Source organism: Leptidea sinapis, chromosome 18, assembly GCF_905404315.1.
Source record: "Leptidea sinapis chromosome 18, ilLepSina1.1, whole genome shotgun sequence".
Lineage (NCBI taxonomy): Eukaryota > Metazoa > Arthropoda > Insecta > Lepidoptera > Pieridae > Leptidea > Leptidea sinapis.
In genome coordinates, this window is record NC_066282.1 from 1,216,909 (window position 1) to 1,239,441 (window position 22,533).

Sequence of the window (22,533 nt, forward strand, 5' to 3'; positions counted from 1 at the left end):
TCTATTGAAATTTGGGTGTTTTTTGATTTCAATGGCATCACGCACCAGTCTTGGTAGAATCCTGTTCTCTTTTACCAAAACTCTTGGTTGGTCGAAGCACATGTAGTGGTTTGGACGGTCTGTTAGGTTAATTAAAGATAATACTAAAATGGTAATTGACAGTGTTTAATGTCTTATAATATCAATCAAGAAGTCACTTCTCAAAGTTAAATACTCAAAGGGACTGCCTTAATTAAATGTTTTGTGTAAACATCAGACAGCTGTATTTAGGCTGTCGAATGAGACGTTTCAGCACGCATGAAAATCTAAGCACCTCATCAACATGTATGTATATCCTTTAAGGAAGAGGAAATTCAAACGTAAATGACATTCATCATAGTTCGGAAATGTGTTAAAATACTCCACTTTCTATTTGTCACATAATAATACTATTACATAATGCAGCAGACACAGCTCTAAAATTCTTGCTAAATGAACCAACTATACATATATATGAGTTCAAATATCATTTGATAAAAGATTTATTTTAGAATAAAACTTTTCAAACTTGTTTTTTTTTTTATGCATTAGCTTTCTGAAACTTTTGCAGCTCCCCTATCCCCTAGAAGCTTCGCAACCCCCTTAAAGAGTTGTAAAACACTGATGAAAATAATTAACTCAAAATTGTTTCATTTTCTGCGTTCAAATTTAATATGTAAATTTAAAAAGCCGTGCGCTACAGCATCTGGTTGTGGTGTCATTTGTTGGTTCCACTCGTTATAAAGATCAGCACTGGTTACGATAGTAATCAGGAACATGCTGAAGTGTGACCAATTTATGGCAAACACTTTTTGTATATATATTACTTTATTTACTTTGGTTACAACTCTTCTATATAAACTTTTAATACTGTGTTTGTTGTAGATAAATATCTTTCTTTCTTTATACATTCATAACAAATCTATACATTTTTATTTGTCACAAACTTATGTATAGCCTAGGTAGTCAAATGTTAATTCTCTAGGTATCTCTCCACGCAAACAATTGAATGTATCTTGTGATTAATGAAACAAAAATCTTTTTTTAACTTTACTATATTAAGAATTAGAAAAGAAGGCTTTTAAATATGTTTTACTTATAATGTTCAATTTATCAAATTTAGGCTGCTAATAATCTTGGTAGTATGTTGCCTCGTGTTGAGTTCTTATAAAGTCAGCAGCCTTCTCAGCGATCATGATGACGGGAGCATTGATATTAGCGCCCGGCAACCGCGGGATGATGCTGGCGTCCACGACTCGTAGACGATCCACGCCCATTACCCGCAACCGGCTGTCTACTACGGAGCCCAGCGAGCACGTGCCCGCGTAGTGATACATCGTGGTGGACATCTGAAGCACGTAGCATCGCCAGAACTGCGTACTGTTCCACTTGAACTCCTTGCATCTGGGATACGAAATGTCTACAAACTCTGCACCGATACTTTTGAAATATGAGGATTTGAGCACGTCCACAAAGTCCGCCATGTACGCGGCGAGGCTGTCCAGATCTTCAGAGTTTGAGAATGTTCTAGCTTCTATGATCGGAGCGACCAATGGGTCAGTGCTACGCAGTTTGACAAAACCTCGTGATTTGGGATGTAAGAGATTTATATTGCTATACATGGTGTTCGATCCCACCCCAGCATCGTATAAGTTTTTGCAAATAAAGTCTTCTAAACCAAAATTAAATGTACAAAGTTCGAACGGCGCAGGGGAACCATTGGGAACTAAAAAGTTTACTGTTTGATACTGCGCACACTCATCATCATCTAAAGAAACATAGCCGCTAAATGTGGTCAATGGAAATTCGTTAACCTTCATTGGTGGCGTTGGCGCGTCTGTCTTTTCTGTTCTAATTGTGGAGCTTACAATAGTGTGATCATGATAGTTTTGTCCTACGGGCAGGTCTTGTTTTACTTTTATTTTAAATGATTCGAGATGTTCCTTAGGACCAATGCCAGAGAGCATCAGGAGTTTTGCAGTGTTGATGGTTCCGGTCGATAAAATCACTTCTCTCCGAGCTCTAAGTGTTATCGTCTTCTTATCCTCAGTTTGCACTTCCACACCTCTTGCTACGTTATCATCATCTATAATAATTTTAGTTACCAGTGTGTGCTTTCGAACGAATAAATTGGCACGATATTTGTTTGCTCCTAAGTTTGTTAAGGCTGTTGTCTGTCTCGTTCCGTCTCCTATTGTAAATAAGGTTGGTGTATATCCAAGACTACATGGCCCATTTACATCGAAATTTTCTTGTTTACCTACTTCTTTAAAACTTTTGATGTATTTATAGATATCATGATTGTTTTCTCTAGAGACTTTTGTATGACCTTCGGTGCCATGGTATATATGATAAGATGATCTTAGGATCGCACCATCATCGAGTTTTTCGCTTTTAATAAAGTAAGGATAGACTCCTGACCAGGACCAGGTATCATCATTAGCCGCATCAGCCCAGTATGAATAGTCTCCTCTGCAGCCTCGCACGTACAGCATGTAGTTGACAGAGCTGCCGCCGCCCAGAACATGCCCACTCGTTAGATTTAACGCCTTAATTTTGTGACCCTCATACATGATTTCATTCTTCTCGGAAGTAAAGTTGAAGTCGTACTGTGTATGTGGCAAATATGAAAATAGGCCTGGTTTCTGTAAGTAAAAAATATTATTATTATTATAAAAATTACAGAATGGTTGGAAAATTATTATGACTTATTTCTGCTTCATTGATAAATGCACAGTCTCTCGCTGAGAACGGTCTGGCGGACGGCCGCCAGCCCGCTGTCTGCAGTCCCCGCGCCTTATACTATAAAGTATTGTTCTATATCTTTATGTACTAAGAGGATAACTCACTAGAGATTCTATGGGTGGGTCTCCTCCTGCGTCGATGACCAGCACGCTATGCAGTCCGCTCTCGCTGAGACGGTTCGCCAGCACGCTACCCGCAGATCCCGCGCCACATATTATGAAGTCGTATTCCTCTAAATCTACAAGGAGAGTCACATCTCTTAATCTATATATAAATAAGAGAGAAATACCACTGACTCACTGCCTAATCACGAAACTATAAACGCTACAAACTTGAAACTTGAATGGTAGCTTCCTTCTAGGACCAGGCAATTATACGCAAGTGCCATGTTTATGAAGTATGACGCGGTGGTAGAATATGGTATGACAGTTGGGAAAGTTTATAAATTGTTATTATTAACTTAAAATTTAAAAGTTAGGTTATTTTTAACAAGTAAGCGTTAGTTAAGAAACAAATTGAGATAAATAAACAAGTTGGAAGTTTGTATGAAAGTCCTATATTTTGAAGTTAGAGACGTGAACATCAACACTTTGGTGTCATCAGTCATCAGTGTTAAATAATAATATGATATATAAGTTATATTCGAAAAATTCTTCTTAATGGTTGTAAAATAGGGGATGGAAGTTTGTATAGGAAAGTATTAGTTTTGTTATTGTTGACTTCAAATTTGGAAGGTAATATTAATGGTTAAAGGTCCTAACCTTATATATACCCATAGCTATAAGTGTCAGATAAAAAATGGTATTTATAAAATCCCCCCCTAAGGGGGTGAAATGGGGGTTGGAAGGTTAGTTATATGAAATTGCTATATTTTTTACTAAAGTTTGAGACTTGAAAAAAAACATTAAGGTTGTTACTGCTTTAAATAATAAAAATGTGTGACGGTTCCGGCACACAGTTGGAACGAAGTCTCGTTCGTAGAATATAATATTAATATATCTTTGTAAAAAAATGAGTTCAGGGATTTCTCCAAAACTTTAAGTCATTTAGGTCTGAAATTTGGTAGGTACCTAGATATTAGTTTATGAATTCGTACTAATAAAAGTGTTTTCGAAATTAAAATTTTAAGGGGAACAAGGGAAAATGTCAATTTAGCGCATTCCTAAATAAAATTATACGTTATTTTCGAATCCATACCTTTTTCGTTACCAATAACTATATTATGGATAGCCGTCTACACGTCACGCATATTTAGTCATGCAAAAGTGAATGATTTTAAAATGGTACATGTGATACAAGGGTGGAAAGTAAATAACCACAGACGTAGTGCTTAAATTCTCTTTGGTCCACATCTGTATATGAGACGACGTTTCTAAAGACAGTTGTCACAGGGTTCGGCGAAGTGTGGGTTGGCGAGCTTCACACACCTTTGAGAACATCCTTTTTATGGAACTGTACTCAAATCATTTTTGCATATTTTGAAAGGGCAATTATTTGAGGTGAATACTCAAATACTAAAATATCAAAAATGTATATTACATACTTACATGTGTTTGAATAAATAAAACGAAAATGGGATGTATGACAAAGGTACAACATACCCTATGTACTTAGGCCAGTACTATGGTGTACCTAGGACACATTGAGGAATTGGGGGTTATTTATAAAAATATAAGTATTCTTAAATAAAACCGTTTTTTTCGTTTAAATGACATATTTAACAAAAAATAACTCACAAATTCTGAACAAAATGAAAATGATAATATTCATAATTTCTATTTTCTAATGAGACCAAAAACTTTTATATTTGTGCCAGGAGCCAGTGGGAGGCTCCTACCAGTGGGAGGCTCCTTTGCACAGGATGCCGGCTAGATTATGGGTACCACAACGGCGCCTTTTTCTGCCGTGAAGCAGTAATGTGTAAGCATTACTGTGTTTCGGTCTGAAGGGCGCCGTAGCTAGTGAAATTACTGGGCAACTGAGACTTAGCATCTTATGTCTCAAGGTGACGAGCGCAGTTGTAGTGCCATTCAGCACTGCATTGTGATGGGCAGACCGTATCAATTACCGTCAGCTGAACGTCCTGTTCGTTTTGTCCCTTATTTTCATAAAAAAAAAATATTCTCCTGGACAAAGTACAACATCTTATTGTACCTTGGCCACTGATCAAGGTATTATATATGTTTGTCACTACTCCGACCTCAAAGTATATTATAAATCCTTACTTTTTTCCCCAAAAAATTATTAAGGTCTTTAGCACCAAGCTCCGTCCTAACGACGGTATGTGACTACCTTCAAATTGAATAGTCAGTAGTGACGTATAGAATACACTAGACAATAGAATTTAACATCGCGGGAATTTTTGAAACAAGCCCAATGGCCTAGGTACAACATAGTGCCAATGTACAACAGGTTCCCCTACATGTCACTTTATTTTAATGTCTAATTATATAAGTTCGTCTCTATTGCTTGTTTAAGAGTAAAAAACGGTTAATCTCGATTTGTACGTCGTCGCTAAACGAAATTACCGATCGTAAAGTTTTCAGAGGTGCCAATCATTTTCTTTTGTAATGAAGTGCAAGTTATGTAAGGCTTATAAGTATAATAAGTTATGTTAGTGTCGGTGAAGGTGTTCGATGTCAATGTAAATCAGAAGATACATCGTCTCCAGGTAGCGACGAGAAGTTAGACGCTATTTTGAACGAGTTAAGCAAGGTAAAACAAAAACTCACTGTTCTACCAAAACTAGTCGAGGAAATTAAATCCATTAAATCCGACTTTGCGGAATTGAAAAAAGCATGTGAATTTAACAATGCTAAATTGGAGGATTTAGAAAGCAGATTACAAGAGTCCGAAAAAACTTCAAAACAGGTGCAAATTCTACAGGATACCCTAAATGCTACACTACTGGAAATCGGCAAAGCAAAGCAAGAGCTTGCGAATAGAGATCAGTGGGCACGACTCAATAATGTTGAGGTAAAGGGCGTGCCGGTAAACAAAAGTGAGAACCTTTACACTATTGTTGAGAGCCTGTGTAGTACTGTAAATTACAGTGTTTCGAAAACACAGATTAACTACATTTCTAGGGTTCCAACACCTAATTCTTCAGAAAAAAATATTGTGATGAACTTCTTAAACCGATATATAAAGGAAGATTTCATAGCTGCGGCAAGATTGAAAAAAATTATAGTTGCAGGTGATCTAGGCTATCGCGGTGAGTACACCGCGATAGCGCTTATAATATAGCGCTTAAATATTCGCTTCTGGCTGTACTCAGCAAGAAGCGAATATTTATCAACGATCACTTAACAGCTGATAGCAAAACACTGCTCAATAAAGTTAAACATTTTGCCAAAGAGAAAGGATATCAATATGTGTGGGTGAAGTTCTGCAAGATCCATATACGCAAAAACGACGAGTCACCTGTCAAAGTTATAACCAAAGAGACTGATTTAAACAAATATTCATAGCTTATTTTAAATCTGTGTTGCTTTCGGTTTACATGAACGCACTCATTACTTCTATTTTTCAGTTTAATCAATTCTTGTTATTAGAAAATGTAAGCTGCTTTGAAATGTTTGTCATCCCTGGCTGGCACGTCTTGCCTCTTCGCAATCATAACCAGTTTTTATACCGAGTGACAGCGCTTCGCATTAGTATTTCATTTGTGATGTTACTACTTTGCTTGTGCGTATTAAGTATTTTATTATACCTACGTCTCGCTAATTACCCTGGTCAATGTTATAGCTTAATTACTTTACTTTATTTATTCACTTGCATTGTTTATAACGATATGTGGGAAGTTTATTATCGTTCTGTTTATATAACATGTATTTTGATTGTTTTTGCTTCATTTTTTATAAATGCTGAATACTAAAGTAATAGCTAAAGACGTGTTGAACGACATGTCTATTGTCAAAACGCAAGGGGCTTACGTACTAAGACCAATTTGTTTTATAGAAACGTATGTACACAGGAATTCGATATTGTTATCATAACTGAGTCTTGGCTTCTGGATAGTATATGTGACGGTGAATTATTCGATACCAGGTATTCAGTTTGGCGCCGTGACCGTGACTATTCGAGTACGGGTCAGACCCTTGGTGGCGGCGTCCTAATAGCAACGCGGAAAGATTTACAAGCCCGGCCGCAGCCCGCATTCTGCTCTTCGGCAGAAGACCTATGGATAGCACTAGCTAACTAGCTTCAAGTAACAAATATGTTAATCTACATGTTTGTGTGGTCTATATTTGCACTCAAAACCTGGGAAACTCATTCTCTCTGCAATTATCAAATTATTTTAACAATCTTAACAATATTATTGCTGCCCATCCGGACGATAAATATTTATTAATAGGTGATTTCAACCTTAGCAATATTATCTGGCTACCGGGTCTCGATGGTTCATTTGTGCCTACCAACGTATCATCTGATGACGAGTACTTATTGACTGACGAGATGACTTCTCTTGGGCTTAATCAATTCAATGGTGTGCGTAACTGCTTCGGCCGTACCCTCGACTTAGTTTTGTCAAACGACTCAGTATAGGTGGCTGATTTTAGTCATGATCCTCTTGTGCCCATAGAAAACCATCATGGTGCTCTCTTAATAAAAATATTTTTTTTAGTATACAAACCTCTGCTTACTAATCCATTTACTAAGACGTTTTTCAATCAAGGGGACTATACCTCAATAAACTGCGAATTAGAGAACACAGACTGGTATTACGAACTAAACTCTAGGAGTATCGATGACGCAGTTAATTATTTCTATGAAGTATGTAGTAAAGTGATCAGCGAGCACATTCCTTCTAAAATTGTTTCATATGGTCGATTTCCGAAGTGGTACTCCTCGAGTCTTAAAAAACTAATCAAAGAGAAACATAAACATCTAAACAAATTAAGACTATATGGAAATAAGGCCGATGAACAAGCTTTTAAGTATTTACGGGCTCGAGTTACAAGTTTAGAAGAAGAATGTTATAGTAAATATATTTCGTCAGTTCATTTGGTCATTTTTTAAAAATAAATCAATATTGCATTATATTCCAAATAATATGTCATATCGAAATAATGTTCTTACTTCCGGTGAAAATATATCTAATGGTTTTTCTGACTTCTTCCTAAGCAATTTTATTGCAGGTTCTACTGCTACTTCTCTAAATACCTTAGATAATCAAAATGTTTCATCCATATCAAATATTGAGGTAGACGCTCGTAGAATAAAATAATCTTCTTTGAAATTTGGATCCCTCTAAATCTGCAGGTCCAGACAATGTGCCAGCTATCTTTTTAATTAATTGTGCTAGTACTTTAGCCGTCCCTATGGCAATTCCGTTCCAACGATCACTAGCTGAGGGCATTGTACCATCTGGAAACGCGCCTTTATTACACCTATTCATAAATAGGGTTCCAAAAACAATATTGAAAATTACCGTCCTATTTCCAAATTATGTATAGTATCCAAAGTTTTTGAACAAATAATTTATTCTCAGGTCAGTCTTGCCTTAAAACAATCTTTCAACTCCCAACACCACGGATTTTTAAAAAATAGGTCAACTACAACAAATTTAATTCTCCTTAATTCCTGTATTACCGATGCTATGGCTGATGGTCACCAGTTGGATGTAGTTTACACTAATTACAGTAAAGCCTTTGACAGGATACAGCATCATATACTTATTGATAAACGCAAAAAGATAGGCATCAGCGGTGATTTATTGCGGTGGTTCACATCATATGTTCATAACCGATCTCAAGCAGTGGTCATTAACAACTATATATCTAGTTGGGTTATATACAGGTGCCTATATCACTCACAGCTTCTATGCTTTGCGGATGACATGAAAATCACATCCTTATCTGATGCTTTGTCTTTGCAATCTGATTTGAAACGCCTTGAACACTATTGCCTTCAAAATCAGTTAGAATTGAACGCGTCTAAGTGCAACATTCTGACATTCACTCGTAAACGTAATGTCCTATTGTTTGATTATATGCTTAAATATACTAAACTTCAACGTAGCTGTGTTATTCGAGATTTGGGTGGTCACCATGATTCAAAGTTACTTTTTGACACTCAAATTGATACAATAGTTAATAAAGCCTATAGAGGTCTTGGTTTCATCATACGTAACTCTAAAGACTTTAAAAATATCAAAACTTTAAAAATTCTGTACTGTTCATTTGTCAGGAGCAATCTAGAGTACGCCTCTCAGGTCTGGAACCCATCATACTTGAAGTATGTTAACCGCATCGAAAATATTCAAAGGAAATTCCTCAAACATCTTTGTTATCGTGTGAAAGTCACATACCACTCTGATGACTACCTCAAAGTTTGCAGTAAACATCATCCTTAAAGAATCGTCGCGAAATAGCCGATATTACACTCCTTTAAAATTGGCCCAAGGGCTAATTGACTGTCCAGAACTTTTTTCTGAGCTTCAGTTCAATACCCCTGTTAGATTACTGCGACAGCATGATTTACTAAGACTTCATCACACTAACCTAAACTATAAAAGAAATACTTTTACTTGGCGAGCAAGTAATAGCTTCAACAATCTGTCAAGAAGTGATAATAATCTAGATCTCTTCTGTTCAAGCGTAGACTCTGTAAGACGTGCCTTAGCCAACAAATTCTTTAGTAATAACCCTACATCTTCGTAAGTTTTTACATTAACTTTAACTTTAATGATAATGTAAATTGTAATTTCGAATTGTATATGCTCACGTTGTCAGTTCAATTTTTCTACTCTAGCACTAATTATGGAAACCTATAATTGGCTCTCTGTAATTATCTTAAGTATCGTTTAAGTTTTTAAAGCTGTTGGTTTTCCAAATAAATAAAATAAAATAAACTGTGACGACATCTCTGTACAGTAAGTTCAAAGGCAAATAGGATGTTAAGCTTTGTTATTAAAATCGCCAGACCGTTTAAACAGGAAAACTCCAGGATATTATTATACAACGGTTTAGTGAGAAGTATCCTGGAGTATTGCTCAGTGATTTGGTCTCCAATTTATAATGTTCACCGTGATAGAATAGAGTCAATTCAGCGGCGGTTTGTAAGAGTTCTCTGTAGCAGGTTGGGTGTTAGACGTAAAATTTCCGAATACTCTGAGCGCTTACGTAAATTTAACTTGCATAGTCTTGATAAACGAAGATGTGATATGTGCGTGTTACATAACATCGCGAATGGTTTTATGGATAGTCATCCATTAAGTTTGATAAACTTTAAAGTTCCAATACGATCTGTGCGTTTTCCATGTTTATTTTCGATCAATTCCTCAAATAATATTGTATCGCATAACAACCCGATTATGAGAATTTGTAGAGAATTTAACTAAGTGTGTGCTGATTTTGATATATTCTTTACAAATATAGACTTTTTTAAAAATACTCTTTATAAAACTTTCTAGTTTACGTAAAATAATTTAATGTTTAACTTAAATTTCGTTATAATGTAATTACTGTTGTGTCCACTTATTATTATTTTTTAACTGTATTTGGTGAATGATGTGTACAATTTTAATTGGATCTCAGGATCATAAATATATTCTGTACTTGTTATTAGATGATAGTTTTATCTTGTTATCTGTTATTCTACTTACTTGTAAATAAAATAAAATAAAATATGTAAATAAGCATAAATATAGTATTATGTCCTTTGGTATATTGCTATGAGGCAACGCTGCCGATATTAATACAATTTTAAATTTGTGCTGCAGAAGAGGGCTATTCGCGCTATTTATTACCTAGGCCCCAAAGAATCATTGAGAACAAAATTTAAAGAAATTAATATCTTGACTGTTGCTTCTCAATATATTCTTGATAATGTAATGTATGTGCATAGGTACTTAAGTGATTTTGCTAAAAACTGTCATAACCATAATCTTAACACCAGGAACAGACATAAGCTTATAATGCCTACTACTCAGCTAAGTCGACTTAGTCTTTTGTGGGGTGATGTATATTATTATATTAGCTCTTAAAAGAAGATCCCAGAAAATGTTTAAAACAAAAGTATTACAATATTCAAAAGAAATGTTGAAAAACTTTGTGTGGTAAAGGTAACTATAACATAAATGACTTTCTTAATGACACCACGAATTGGGAATGGAGCGACCGCCCTCAGGCTGCTAAATAATAAGTTTAATTGTACGATATTACTTTGTAAACATATTTTTTTATGAAAAAAAATAGCCCGCTAAGTTTGTTGCGCCCACTCTTCTCAGGTCTGAAGCATTCTTTTTGGAACGGGTGGTAGTTTTTGACATTCAAGTGATATCACATCTTATTTTGAATAAAAATTTATTATTGTAATTTGAATACACTATTATTTAATTTAATGTAATCCTTACCTTGAACCTCAGCCTGTTCTGGAAAGAGATACGATGTGACGTAGAGAGACGCCACCAGAGCTAAGGCCGCCTGTATCTTGAGAATGGATGCATTCGTTGAAGCAGCCATTGCAGCTGCCGACTCCATCCTTCAGTATAATAATTTCAAACTCCTTAAAATCGAATTATAATAACTCCTTAGTTATATACAGTCATGGTGATAATTTTTGGTCTTTAACTGTTTTATTTGTTTATGTATGTATAATATTATATGTTCATGTTGCTGTCAATCTGGGGGTCCGGGCGATTTGAACCAATAAAATGTTATGAATTTTACTGTGCACATACGGCCACATAATTTATTATGCCTAGCTCACTGGCATTTTGTTATATAATATAATTTTTAGTTCAGTAGTATTTTTTAAACGCCTCTAGATAACATGCACATTATATTTTTAATTCAATTAATATGTAGTTCTAACATTTTAACATATTAACCTTTTGGTGGTTATAAAAGTATGAATTTACGTGTTCTTTATGTTTAATTGTATGTGATGTTATGAGAGAAAGAAGCAGCACTTTATCATTGTTAACGCCAATCATGACCAGAGATAAAAACACAGCATAGGAAATAATCATCAGCCCCCGCAATAAACCGCAAAGAAAAAACACAATAATTATAAGGAAAATAAGAAACCAATCCTCAATCCTCATCCGTCATCGTGAGGACTTAGACCAAAATCCAAAGAAAAAGAATTATTAAAAATTTGTACATACAACGTGAGATCATTGTCCTCGGTAGAAAGACTTTTAGAATTAACTAACGCACTACAATCTATCAATTGTGACATAATAGGACTTCCTAAAGTAAGAAGACTAGGCTGCAGTATAGAAGAATATAAAGAATATATATTTTGTTTCATGGGAGAAACTTAAGGCAAGCATGGAGTAGGATTCTTGGTGAAGAAGAGATTTAAAGAAAATATATCAAATTTCACAGGAATATCAGAAAGAGTGGCACTGTTACAAATGTCTTTTTACGAAATAAAAATTTCAATAATACAGGTATACTCACCTACAGAAAAAGCAAGTGATACAGAAATTGATAAATTCTATGATGACCTTCAAAAAGCGCATGATTTAGCAGACAGCAAGGTTGTAGTTATAGGAGACTTCAATGCAAAAATAGGTCAACCTAAAACAAGACAAAGTATGGTCATGGGAAAATATGGTATTGGACAAAGAAACGAAAGAGGAGAAAGATTAATAGAATATGCTGTAACACAAACTGTCAATAACTAATACGTTTTTTAATAAAAAAACAAAAAAATAAATGGACGTGGATGTCGCCAGATCAAAAAGTCAAAAATGAAATCGATTTTGCCCAGACGAATTCACCACAATCTGTCACAAACGTGAAGTCTTAAGTAAACTAAATTTTCCGTCGGATCATAGACTGTAACGACTAACTTTTATATTAAGTTGTATCAAGAAGAGTAGGATGTCATACAGAACAAAGCTTCCCATCCCTAAAACAGAAGAAGAAACAAAGAATTACTTAGAACACTGTAAATGTTACATGGAAAAGTAACAAGGGGAATGGGAAAAAGAAATTGATGTACAAACCTATTACAATTTTCTAGTAGAAGCTATATTACAAAGACCTACACCACAAAAAGTGCAGATAAAGAAAAACCGGAACAGAATATTTAGTGAAAAAACAGACAATCTAATTAAAAAAGAACAGAATTGATAAATACAAAAAATAAGAATAAAGAACTTAAAGAAGCATTGAGTAAAATTTACAATGAAACTAAAAAATTGATAAAAAAAGATTACAGTACTCATAGGCAAAATATTATCACAAAAAATTTAGAAAAGCACAGAAGCGTAAAAAGAGCTTTCAAAGAATTGTGTACTCATAAAAAATGGATCCCCAAAACTGAAAATAAAAGAACCATAGCAAATACTAGCAAATATATGTGATATGTGATAATGGATCAAGCATCAAATTTTTATAAAGAATTATATCGTAAAACAGAGGAAGAGGAACTGAGGTCTGAAATAACAAAACATACAAATAATAAATGTACACAGACAACTGATATTATAATACAAGAAACAGAAGTATATGACAATATTGAAAACCTAAAAACAAATAAAAGCCCAGGCCCGGACAACATAAGTAATGCGATACTTAAAATTTATGCACCCATTCTTGTTCCTCATCTGACCTAGCTATGTAATATGATAATTGAGACAGAAGTAGTACCGAAACAATGGAATGCATCAGATATAATATTATTATATAAAAAAGGCGATCCTAACAATATAGAGAACTACAGGCCTATTAATTTACTGGCAAACATATATAAATTATTTTCCTCAATAATCTTAAAAAGGATAACACAACAAATTGATAACGAACAACCAGTAGAACAAGCTGGCTTTCGCTCAGGTTTCAGTACAATGGATCATATTCATACCTTAGAACAAGTTTTCGAAAAATATAAAGAGTACAATAGACCACTTTACGCAGCTTTCATTGATTATAACAAAGCATTCGATAGTATTAGTCATGATTCAATTTGGAAAGCACTTAAATCCCTTAATGTACCTCAAAAATATCAGAACATAATAAAACACATCTACTCTTATAGTACCAGTAATGTTAAATTGGAAACTAGAGGAGAGTCAATAAAAATCGAACGCGGAGTAAAACAAGGAGACCCTCTGTCCCCAAAAATTTTCATTTTGGTACTGGATTATGTATTTCGACAAATTCACTGGGTAAACAAAGGCATAATAGTTAATGGCTGTTTCTTGAGTCATCTAAGGTTCGCTGATGACATCGTAGTACTAGCAGAAACTCCAAAAGATCTAGAAAATATGATCAATTCACTAGACAAAGAAAGTTTAAAAATTGGATTAAAAATGAATTTCAATAAAACCAAAGTGATGACCAACAGTTTTCAAATACCCATCACCACTAGCGGCAATGAAATTGAATACGTTGAAAAATATATATATCTAGGCAAACAAATATCATTTAATAAAAATTCCAACGAAGAAGAAGTCGAAAGAAGATGGAATCTAACCTGGAAAAAATTTTGATCTTTGAAAGAAATTCTAATATAAGATTTCAATCTAAAGCTGAAGAAAAGTGTAGTTGAGACATGCTTATTACCTTGTCTTCTATATGGATGCCAAACATGGACTTTCACGAATAAAGTAAAACAAAAAATTAGAACGACACAGAGAGCAAAAGAAAGAAGTAACGGGAACTCTTTAATTTTTCAGATGCTGTTAACTCTTTAATGTTATCTAAGATGTTGACCGGGGATGTAAAGTTCAAAATTTCATCATGCAAAATTTCAAATAAATCGGTCCAATAGTTGCAGAGATTAGCCCGTACTAACGGACAAACAGACAGAGAAATAAGAAATTCCAAAAAATCGAGACTTGTTCTATTTCTCTTTTTACATCCCCTGACTTGCTTTTGATAATTTTTTTTCTTTGTACAGAAATTTGATCTCTACGTTTTTAGTTTTATTATAAGTATAGATACTTATTGTACGTATGAGTAGAGTAGTTCTTGACGTTATATTAGCTATTTTAAGTCTTATTTTAAATAAAAATATTTGAATTTGAATATACTTATATCGTCGTAACGTCTATTTGTCTGAATGACATAAATACGAAAAATACCATATTCATTTTCATGCGATGCTGACTGATATACGATCTGATTGATAAGAAAAGTATAGGAGTGGTTATTATACCAACTTATATTAGTAGATTGTAATTAAGTATGTCAGTTTGGGAATCGAAATAAGATTTATAATGAGAAAATAAAATACATAAATAAAAACTTCGGTAAATTATATATTGTGGTGCTATGGAGTTGGAAGGCGGTCATAGGAACTCCTAAACAAAGCAGATGTACCCTAACTGTCTTATTAATAACTAAGGTAGTCTAAGTTTGTAATGTCTCACGAATGCTTTAAGAATTTAACAGTTAAAATGTTTATTTGTTTAAATACTCTTATTGATTCTCTTTGTTTGATGGATCTATTTTATGATACTCATCTTTATAAATATTAATTAATAATGAACATTCATCAGGAGCTGTTCAGAACCTTCATCAGGATTGCGGATGGGCGTGCCTCAGGGTTCAATCATAGGACCTTTCCTATTCCTAGTCTACTTTAATGATTTGCCATTTGTAGCCTCAAAAGGATATGTTTTGACGATTGTTTATTTCGCAGACAGCACTCCATTAGTCATCAGTCATCACTTCATTCTTTCATTAACATATTCCTTTATAAGGCGCTAGTCCTTAGTATTCTTGAGTGCAACTCAGTTGTTTGGAACCCACATGAGATCAAATATACTTTAATGATCGAACAAGTCCAAAAACAATTCCTTAGACATTTGTATAAGAGGCAATATGGATACTATCCATTTATGTACCCAACACTCTTTTTACAAGGACATCTGAGCTTTGATTCACTGCAGTTACGTAGGTACGTAGCTCGTACTAAGTTTGTTCTCAAAATTATTCGGGGCAGAGTGGACTGCATATACTTATTACAACGTTTGTTGCGTTTTTTTGAACCGACCTCGTACGTACGCGCAGCCACCTACACGCACTCAAGCGCATAAGCACACGCCTGTAATACAAGCCATCTGTTTTCTAAACTCTGTACTTGAGGTAGCACCACAGTGTGATCTATTTGCCAGCTCGATGGAATGTTTGGTCAAAGAATGTAAGAAAAAGTTTGAGAGTTTGATGCCTTTAATCTCTATAAAATAAGATAACTAGTTTATAATTTTCATTGTTTGTTTTTTCTTTAGTATAATATCTTTGTAACGCTTTAGATTTAATCTGTAATGTTACATTGTATCTTTTATAAATAAATAAATGTATTAGTTTATAATATTCATAGACATTCACATAATTCAGATAAAATAAAGCTGTCCTTGGAAAACATATCTAAATGTTTCAGGGTGAATAATTTGCCATTTACGTGAGCAAAACAAAATGTATTGAATTCTCCATACCAAATGTAAAAAAAAGTATCAAGTAGTATAATATTACCTTTAAACAAATATAATCTATAGTCTATACTATAAATTTCATAAAGAGGTAAAGGTTGTAGGGGGTAATTTCTGGATCTACTGAACCAAGTTTAGAATTCCGCTACCAATAGAAATATTGCCTGAAAATTGATAAAACTTTTTCGTGATAGTCGGATTTGCAAAGTAAAGTGACGGACGAAGTCGCGGGTAACGGCTTGTATTAAAGTAAGTTAGTGGCAATTATTAATGATAGCAACAAGATAGAAACAAATATATTTCGTATTGATATTACATTAGTTATACCTAATATTATCTATTATATAATTGTGAATTGAATGTCGTAACTTTATGTTTAATTACACCAGCTTCAAATTATTGACGAGATTTATTTTATACTTTTAATTTACCTTTAGGATATCGATGTTCAAAGTCGGTTTATTTTTGTAAAATCTTGTTTTTATTTATACAATCGAATATAAAAATATTTTATTTTATTAATATTTCTATTTCCTTTGCATTACCAACAATTTTAGTGGGATTAATTATTGGCTTTACCCCTGTAGCATGTGTATGTTACATAGGTATGTGAATATCGTATACCTGTCAATCCGATAGGTCACTGCTTGCTCCTCCAACTTCTACCAAGACACCTGCTCAGTGTCACAGCCACCGCGTTATGATCTAGGATCCACAATCACCACTGTCCGTGGTGGTGATGGGCTTCACATTATCTACAAGTTTATTATTTGTTTTGATTGCGTTACTAATTATCTAATTATATTGAATGTATTGTTCAAGTCACCTGTCTGTTACGGGTGCCTCTAGTACACTTATTAATTCAACAACCGGCTGATTAACATTTTCGCCGTTGTTATTTACAGAATAAATTCAATTTCATTTGTTTCTTGAATTTCCTCCAAGGTCAAGTCTGTACTTACTTTGAAATAACACGAGAGCTGAATGCAGACTTCAGGAATGCGATAGTGATGTGACCTTATTATAAGTGATGACCATAATCAAGCGTGTGTCAATTAAGTTTACCATTTAAACCTAATAATTAAACCTTCATTTTTTTCTGCCTTTCTTAAATACACGTGCTTAAAATCCTTTTTTGCCATGTCTCGTACTTGGCGATGAATAAAAAATCTTTTCTTTTTTTTTTTATGGAATAGGAGGACAAACGAGCGTACGGGTCACCTGTTGTTAAGTGATCACCGCCGCCCACAATCTCTTGCAACACCAGAGGAATCACAGGAGCGTTGCCGGCCTTTAAGGAAGGTGTACGCGCTTGGTAAGGTGTACGGAAGCTGATTGACTCGAATCAGTCATTATTCAAATTAAATAATAACACGGGATCGCAACTTCAGTATTTACGCGATTTACAGCGTACGGTAACTGACAAGAACTATTTATTTTCGCGCGTAGACGTACTACTACGCTTAAATGTTGACAAAGCAGGGAGATTGTCTACACATAGGTAAGGCAAGCTCATCAATCCCTTTTACTATTACTACTACGGGATTTAAAGTGAAAAGCTAGATTTTAAGAAACAGAAGATTATCTTCTATGTTGGTACATACTAATTACTTACACAATTTATTTTATGATTCTTTTTTCTTTGTTTAATAAAATTCTACTCGCCACATTAATTGTAATCTAGAGTCCCTAGCCACTTGCCTAGTTTGCCTGAAGGGATACTCCACCCCTGTACGTAATTAATTAATTATTTAATGTACAAGTTCGTCAACAGTTGTATTTCAAATGTAATGCTTAGAGCAACTATTCGCAAAATATATTTGTTGCTAAATGCTATGAAACAACAAAGTAACCTAAAGACCTTGTACTTAAAATTTAATTAGCAACTTATTCAGCATTATGTATCAATATTGGTGTCGAGTGTTGATTACTTCAATAATTATCTCACAATGGCGAAAATTAGCATAATAATTGACACATAATAAGTCAACCGTTACAAGTTAATAATGTCTAGATAAGTCCGTTGAGGAAACATAAGTTGGAGCACGCCAAAAAAGTAAGCAATTTATTATAACAAGTAATTAATGGTATTCACACTACTCTATGGTACTTACAACACAGATATAAGAAGATATAATATCGCCCGAAATTGACGCATTCAGGGTAGGGCATTCCATAAAAAGATGCATACATGAGAATGCGTATAACTTATATATATATATTGCCGTTAACTCCCTTCGTCATTCTAGTACATACGTGTACGGGCCGCCCAAAACAGTTATGATCTGGTCAGTCCATCGCATAGTTGACCTTCCGCGTGATCTTAATGTCTTCCACTTAAGTCGCGGTTATTCGTGGGTTTGGTGGGTGGTATGTCGCGGGATGACATGGCGTTCAATGGACTAGCTGCCTCGTTTTGGAACGAATGAAATGAAAATGATTTGATAAATTTGTTGTTTACATAACCTCATAACATTTGTAAATAGCCAGAAAATGTTAAAAAAAAACAAGTGCGTAGAAGCGTCAAAAAGTAAATTTACGTAATTTAAATATAATATTAAATAAAAAAAAGTAAAAAAATAGTAATTATAAATACGTTAGTAATGGATGTTATTGTTGGGATTGCAGAGACTCGCAATATGCATGGAACCACACGCCAAACTTCTTCATCCTCAATATACTCTTTAGATAATATTATAATAACCCCTTAACATTAAAACATTTTCTAGATGTCATCTTAAATGTTTTGTTGGGCAGTTCTGTTATGATCGTGGAGATATTGGGTATGTTCCGATATGCACTGCGACCACTGTGCAGTGTGACGTCAATGTAGTATACTGTGAAGCCGTTCCTTTATAGCCAGTTATACTGGTTACTAAATAAAACGGAACGCAATCCCGTATTCTGTCAGCCGCATTTTTTGACGCAGCATTCAAATGAGTGAATTAAAGTTTTCTAGTTCATTAAAAAAACTTTTGTTGGAGTACTGTCAAATTAAAAATATTTTTATTAATATTTCAGGCACTCGAGTGGTTTTGACTGATCACGTGATCAAAGTACTGCGAGTACCTTACCTCGAAAACGCCAGTGCTCACAGTAGAATATGGCGGCGATTTATGACGTCATATATTTTCCTAGGGTACTGGGGCAGTATACTGGCAGTCCATAACGGAACGATTTTTTCTAAAGTGATAGCACTGTGCAGTGCTCGCAGTGCATATCGGAACATACCCATTATTGTACAATTTAAAATAATACTAATTCCCACAAATTCTAATACAACTTCCCAAAAATTATTTATTTGCCTTACGAGAAATCAAGTATATTTATTTTTTTAAACAGAATCCGTATAGGCTAAACTGGTCTATACACGAAAACTAAGTCTAGAGCTACCTTATTTAGTTTAGTTATTCGTTAAGTAAATGTGACATTTGGGAGAGAAACCTAAATACATTTAGTTTTTCATAGTTTAAACAAAAGATTATTTACAGAAAACCAGTTAAAAATAATGTTTAGGGCGTTAATAGTTTCAATCATCTATTTACTTTAGATATAATTGATGTACTATCGGCAAGTAAACTTATATCTGACATTTTATCTACGAGGTATGGAAGTTTGTTGATATAAACTATACATTGGAATGGACCCAGTATAGAACCTTGAGGCACTCCCATTTTCGAATTACCATTGGATCGAGGAAACTACAGAAGTGACAACTAACAACTAACTTACTACTTTACTACTTTGGACACTATATTTTGCTCTCAACCGCACAATTAGTATATTATCGTATCCAAAGATGTTCCAGAGACGCCATAGTATTTCGGGTTTACAAGGAAGGCGAGTATGTATGTGGGTCTGCACTATGACAAAAAAACGCTGTTTGTTGTCTAAATGCTGGAGTATCGAAACATTTTGAGATTCCAAAACTAGGTCAGTCTCTAAGAAGACTTCATTGATTTTTGCAACATGGTTTTCAGCAGTTTTGCAAGGAATCACCAAACATTCTTGTAGTGATTTTATTCGTTAATACTTCTGATGAATATAAAGTGAGGTCAATTCTGCCAAATAGCGAGGAAGGTGGCATTGTTGGAATAATATTATTTAACTTCAGAAAGAACGTTTTATTGCAGGGAAATGTATCGGTGCAAGTTAAGCTGTGAGCGGGTTAACGTTAAACTACGGTAAGCTATTGCACCTCCCCCTGCCTCCTATGCCGCCTGCCATCTGCCCCCTCAAGCCCCCACACCACCGGATGCCTCTGTCGAGGAATATTGTATCGCTTTGACGCGCCGCACCCCGCAATGTTAAGTCGACACAACACATACATCTGGCGCTACTAGCTGAGTGATACATAGATGGAGCCTTCTTAAGGCTCTTTCGTACTTTTGGCTTTCATATTATTTCAGTAAGAAAAAGTGTTTATATATAAAGGTATTAAGAGAATTCATTAATACAAAGAAGTTATATTTAAATAAAAAACTTTAAATTTAACAAAAGCACATCCGTCTGAAGAGATAATGCACGGTCGAGCGATCATTTAGGCTGAGATCTATAGAGTAAGACTCTGCTCAGACAGGGCGCCGTAGCCAGTGAAATTACTATGCAAATGAGACTTAACATCTTATGTCTCAAGGTACGAGCACAACTATAGTGCCGCTCAGAATTATTGAGTTTTTCATGAATCCCGAGCGGCACTGCATTGTAATGGGTAGGGCGTATCAATAACCATCAGGATTACGACCTGCTCGTCTCGTCCCTTACTGTCATAAAAAGAAATTGTGATGTGTAATCAATTGGGTGACCTGTGCCCATTAGACAACAGCCATTCAGATATTGGATAATATATCGTCGTGCAAGCGGCTGAATATGATAACCAAGGAATGTCATACTGACCCGGAAACAGCGATAAATTCTATCTATAACTTGGTTATGACTAAATACATGGATTTCTATGATCACGTTAGATCCAAAGCAGATATATCGTATTAGTAAAATATTTACTTCTGCTCTAATTGTATAAGTGTTCTGTCTATTTTATTACCAGGTCTGCGACACACACAGATACACAGCGAACGTCTGGGAAATTACACCTGCAGTTAAATATGCAGCGGATTAACGGCTGAAATACGAGAACCTGTAACCCTTTCTCCGGGTTTACCTACTGTGCCGTATGACACGAACAGCTATTTGTGCAGGAGTTCTGGCTGAGTTTAACAATCAAGATATTATTTTCCTATTAGCAAGACCAAAACTTCAATATGCAACGTTACAACATATATATATATATATATATATATAGATTTCCACGTATACAGTCACTCATCACGATATCTCTGGAACCATTAGAGCTAAAGACTTGAAATTTGGTAGGAATATTTTTTTCACCGGGTAGAGGTCAGCTAAGAACGGATTTTCCAAAATTCCATCCGCAAGAGTTTTTTTTATTATGAACAGAACAAGATAGAGTCCAAAGAATTACAATGTAGAGTCGACGTGTCTGTACATTGGATTTCTTTTTCTAAAAAACCGAATGTAGATGATAGACATGGCTAAACACGAAAATGTAAATAAAAAGAATTGTTCGTTTGTATGTCGTCTGTTATTTTTGTATACCTACGCTAAACTCGAACAACTGGATAGACTCTGTATACATGCCATACAGCCATACATATTCAAGTATCTTAATTACTGAAATAAGCATTACACATAGAAGCATATAGAATGCATCTTGATATACGTGAACAAAGTCGCAGCCACAGCTAATTGATAATAAAGGTACTTATTGTAGTATATTTATATGATTTGCAACATGACCAATTGGTGGTGTCATTTAATTGTCGATAAGAGTCCTGTTCGAGACAAAGTGCCCAGGGCAGTTACCAAGTACAGTCTTCGACAGCGGTTAGAACTGGCGTATCCATCTTTTGTAATTTATATTATACCTATAATCACCAACGGGAACCAGCGGTTCTACCAGCGGGCTGTATCTTACAAAATCGCCTAAAATAAAGAGTTTTACCAAAATATTTAAAACATTCATAGTGATATATCTTATACAATGGTGCGGTTCTTAAAAGTTTTTGTTCTTTTATTCCATAGGTAGGTACGGCTGGATACACCTTGTACAGTCTTGTTCATAACAAAACGCTTATGAAAGGTTTAAAGCTAGATTAGCTTACACGTGGTCCTTCGCATGATTCATGAAATAACAATTTAGTTTGCGCACTGTTGCTAACACCATCGTAATTGTCAAAGTCAACAAGTTTATTCTTTAAGTTTATTCTCATGTTCCCACGTGTAACTGAAAAACAATTTAGACAAAAATATTGATGTATACCTAATATTTTCTCCAAAGTTACAAGGTATTGTTC

General features: G+C 34.7%; 1 protein-coding gene across 3 annotated transcripts; it reads right to left on the reverse strand.

The window, feature by feature from the left end:
* Positions 1–978: 978 nt before the first annotated feature.
* Positions 979–17,107, reverse strand: LOC126969627 (ecdysone oxidase-like). Of its 3 annotated transcripts, XM_050815179.1 has the most exons (5): positions 16,986–17,107; positions 16,784–16,914; positions 11,123–11,250; positions 2,868–3,001; positions 980–2,663 (listed from the first exon to the last, which is right to left on the reverse strand). In XM_050815179.1, exons 3-5 carry the CDS (start codon positions 11,247–11,249, stop codon positions 1,146–1,148), a joined length of 1,779 nt encoding a protein of 592 aa, XP_050671136.1. In that variant the 5' UTR covers position 11,250; positions 16,784–16,914; positions 16,986–17,107; the 3' UTR covers positions 980–1,145. The 3 variants fall into 3 exon arrangements, with proteins under 3 accessions (XP_050671138.1, XP_050671137.1, XP_050671136.1); XM_050815181.1 differs by lacking the exon at positions 16,986–17,107 and having other exon boundaries at positions 979–2,663; positions 11,123–11,255; positions 16,784–16,979; XM_050815180.1 differs by lacking the exon at positions 16,986–17,107 and having other exon boundaries at positions 979–2,663; positions 11,123–11,274; positions 16,784–16,979.
* Positions 17,108–22,533: the final 5,426 nt, after the last annotated feature.

Excerpts from the sequence above, each read along its gene's own strand:
- LOC126969627 (XM_050815181.1), bottom strand. The coding sequence starts at position 11,249 with ATGGAGTCGGCAGCTGCAATGGCTGCTTCAACGAATGCATCCATTCTC. Across the intron at positions 3,002-11,122 it reads AGAACAGGCTGAGGTTCAAG|ATTTAGAGGAATACGACTTC; the intron begins GTAAGGATTACA and ends CTCTCCTTGTAG. Across the intron at positions 2,664-2,867 it reads ACCCACCCATAGAATCTCTA|AAACCAGGCCTATTTTCATA; the intron begins GTGAGTTATCCT and ends TTTTACTTACAG.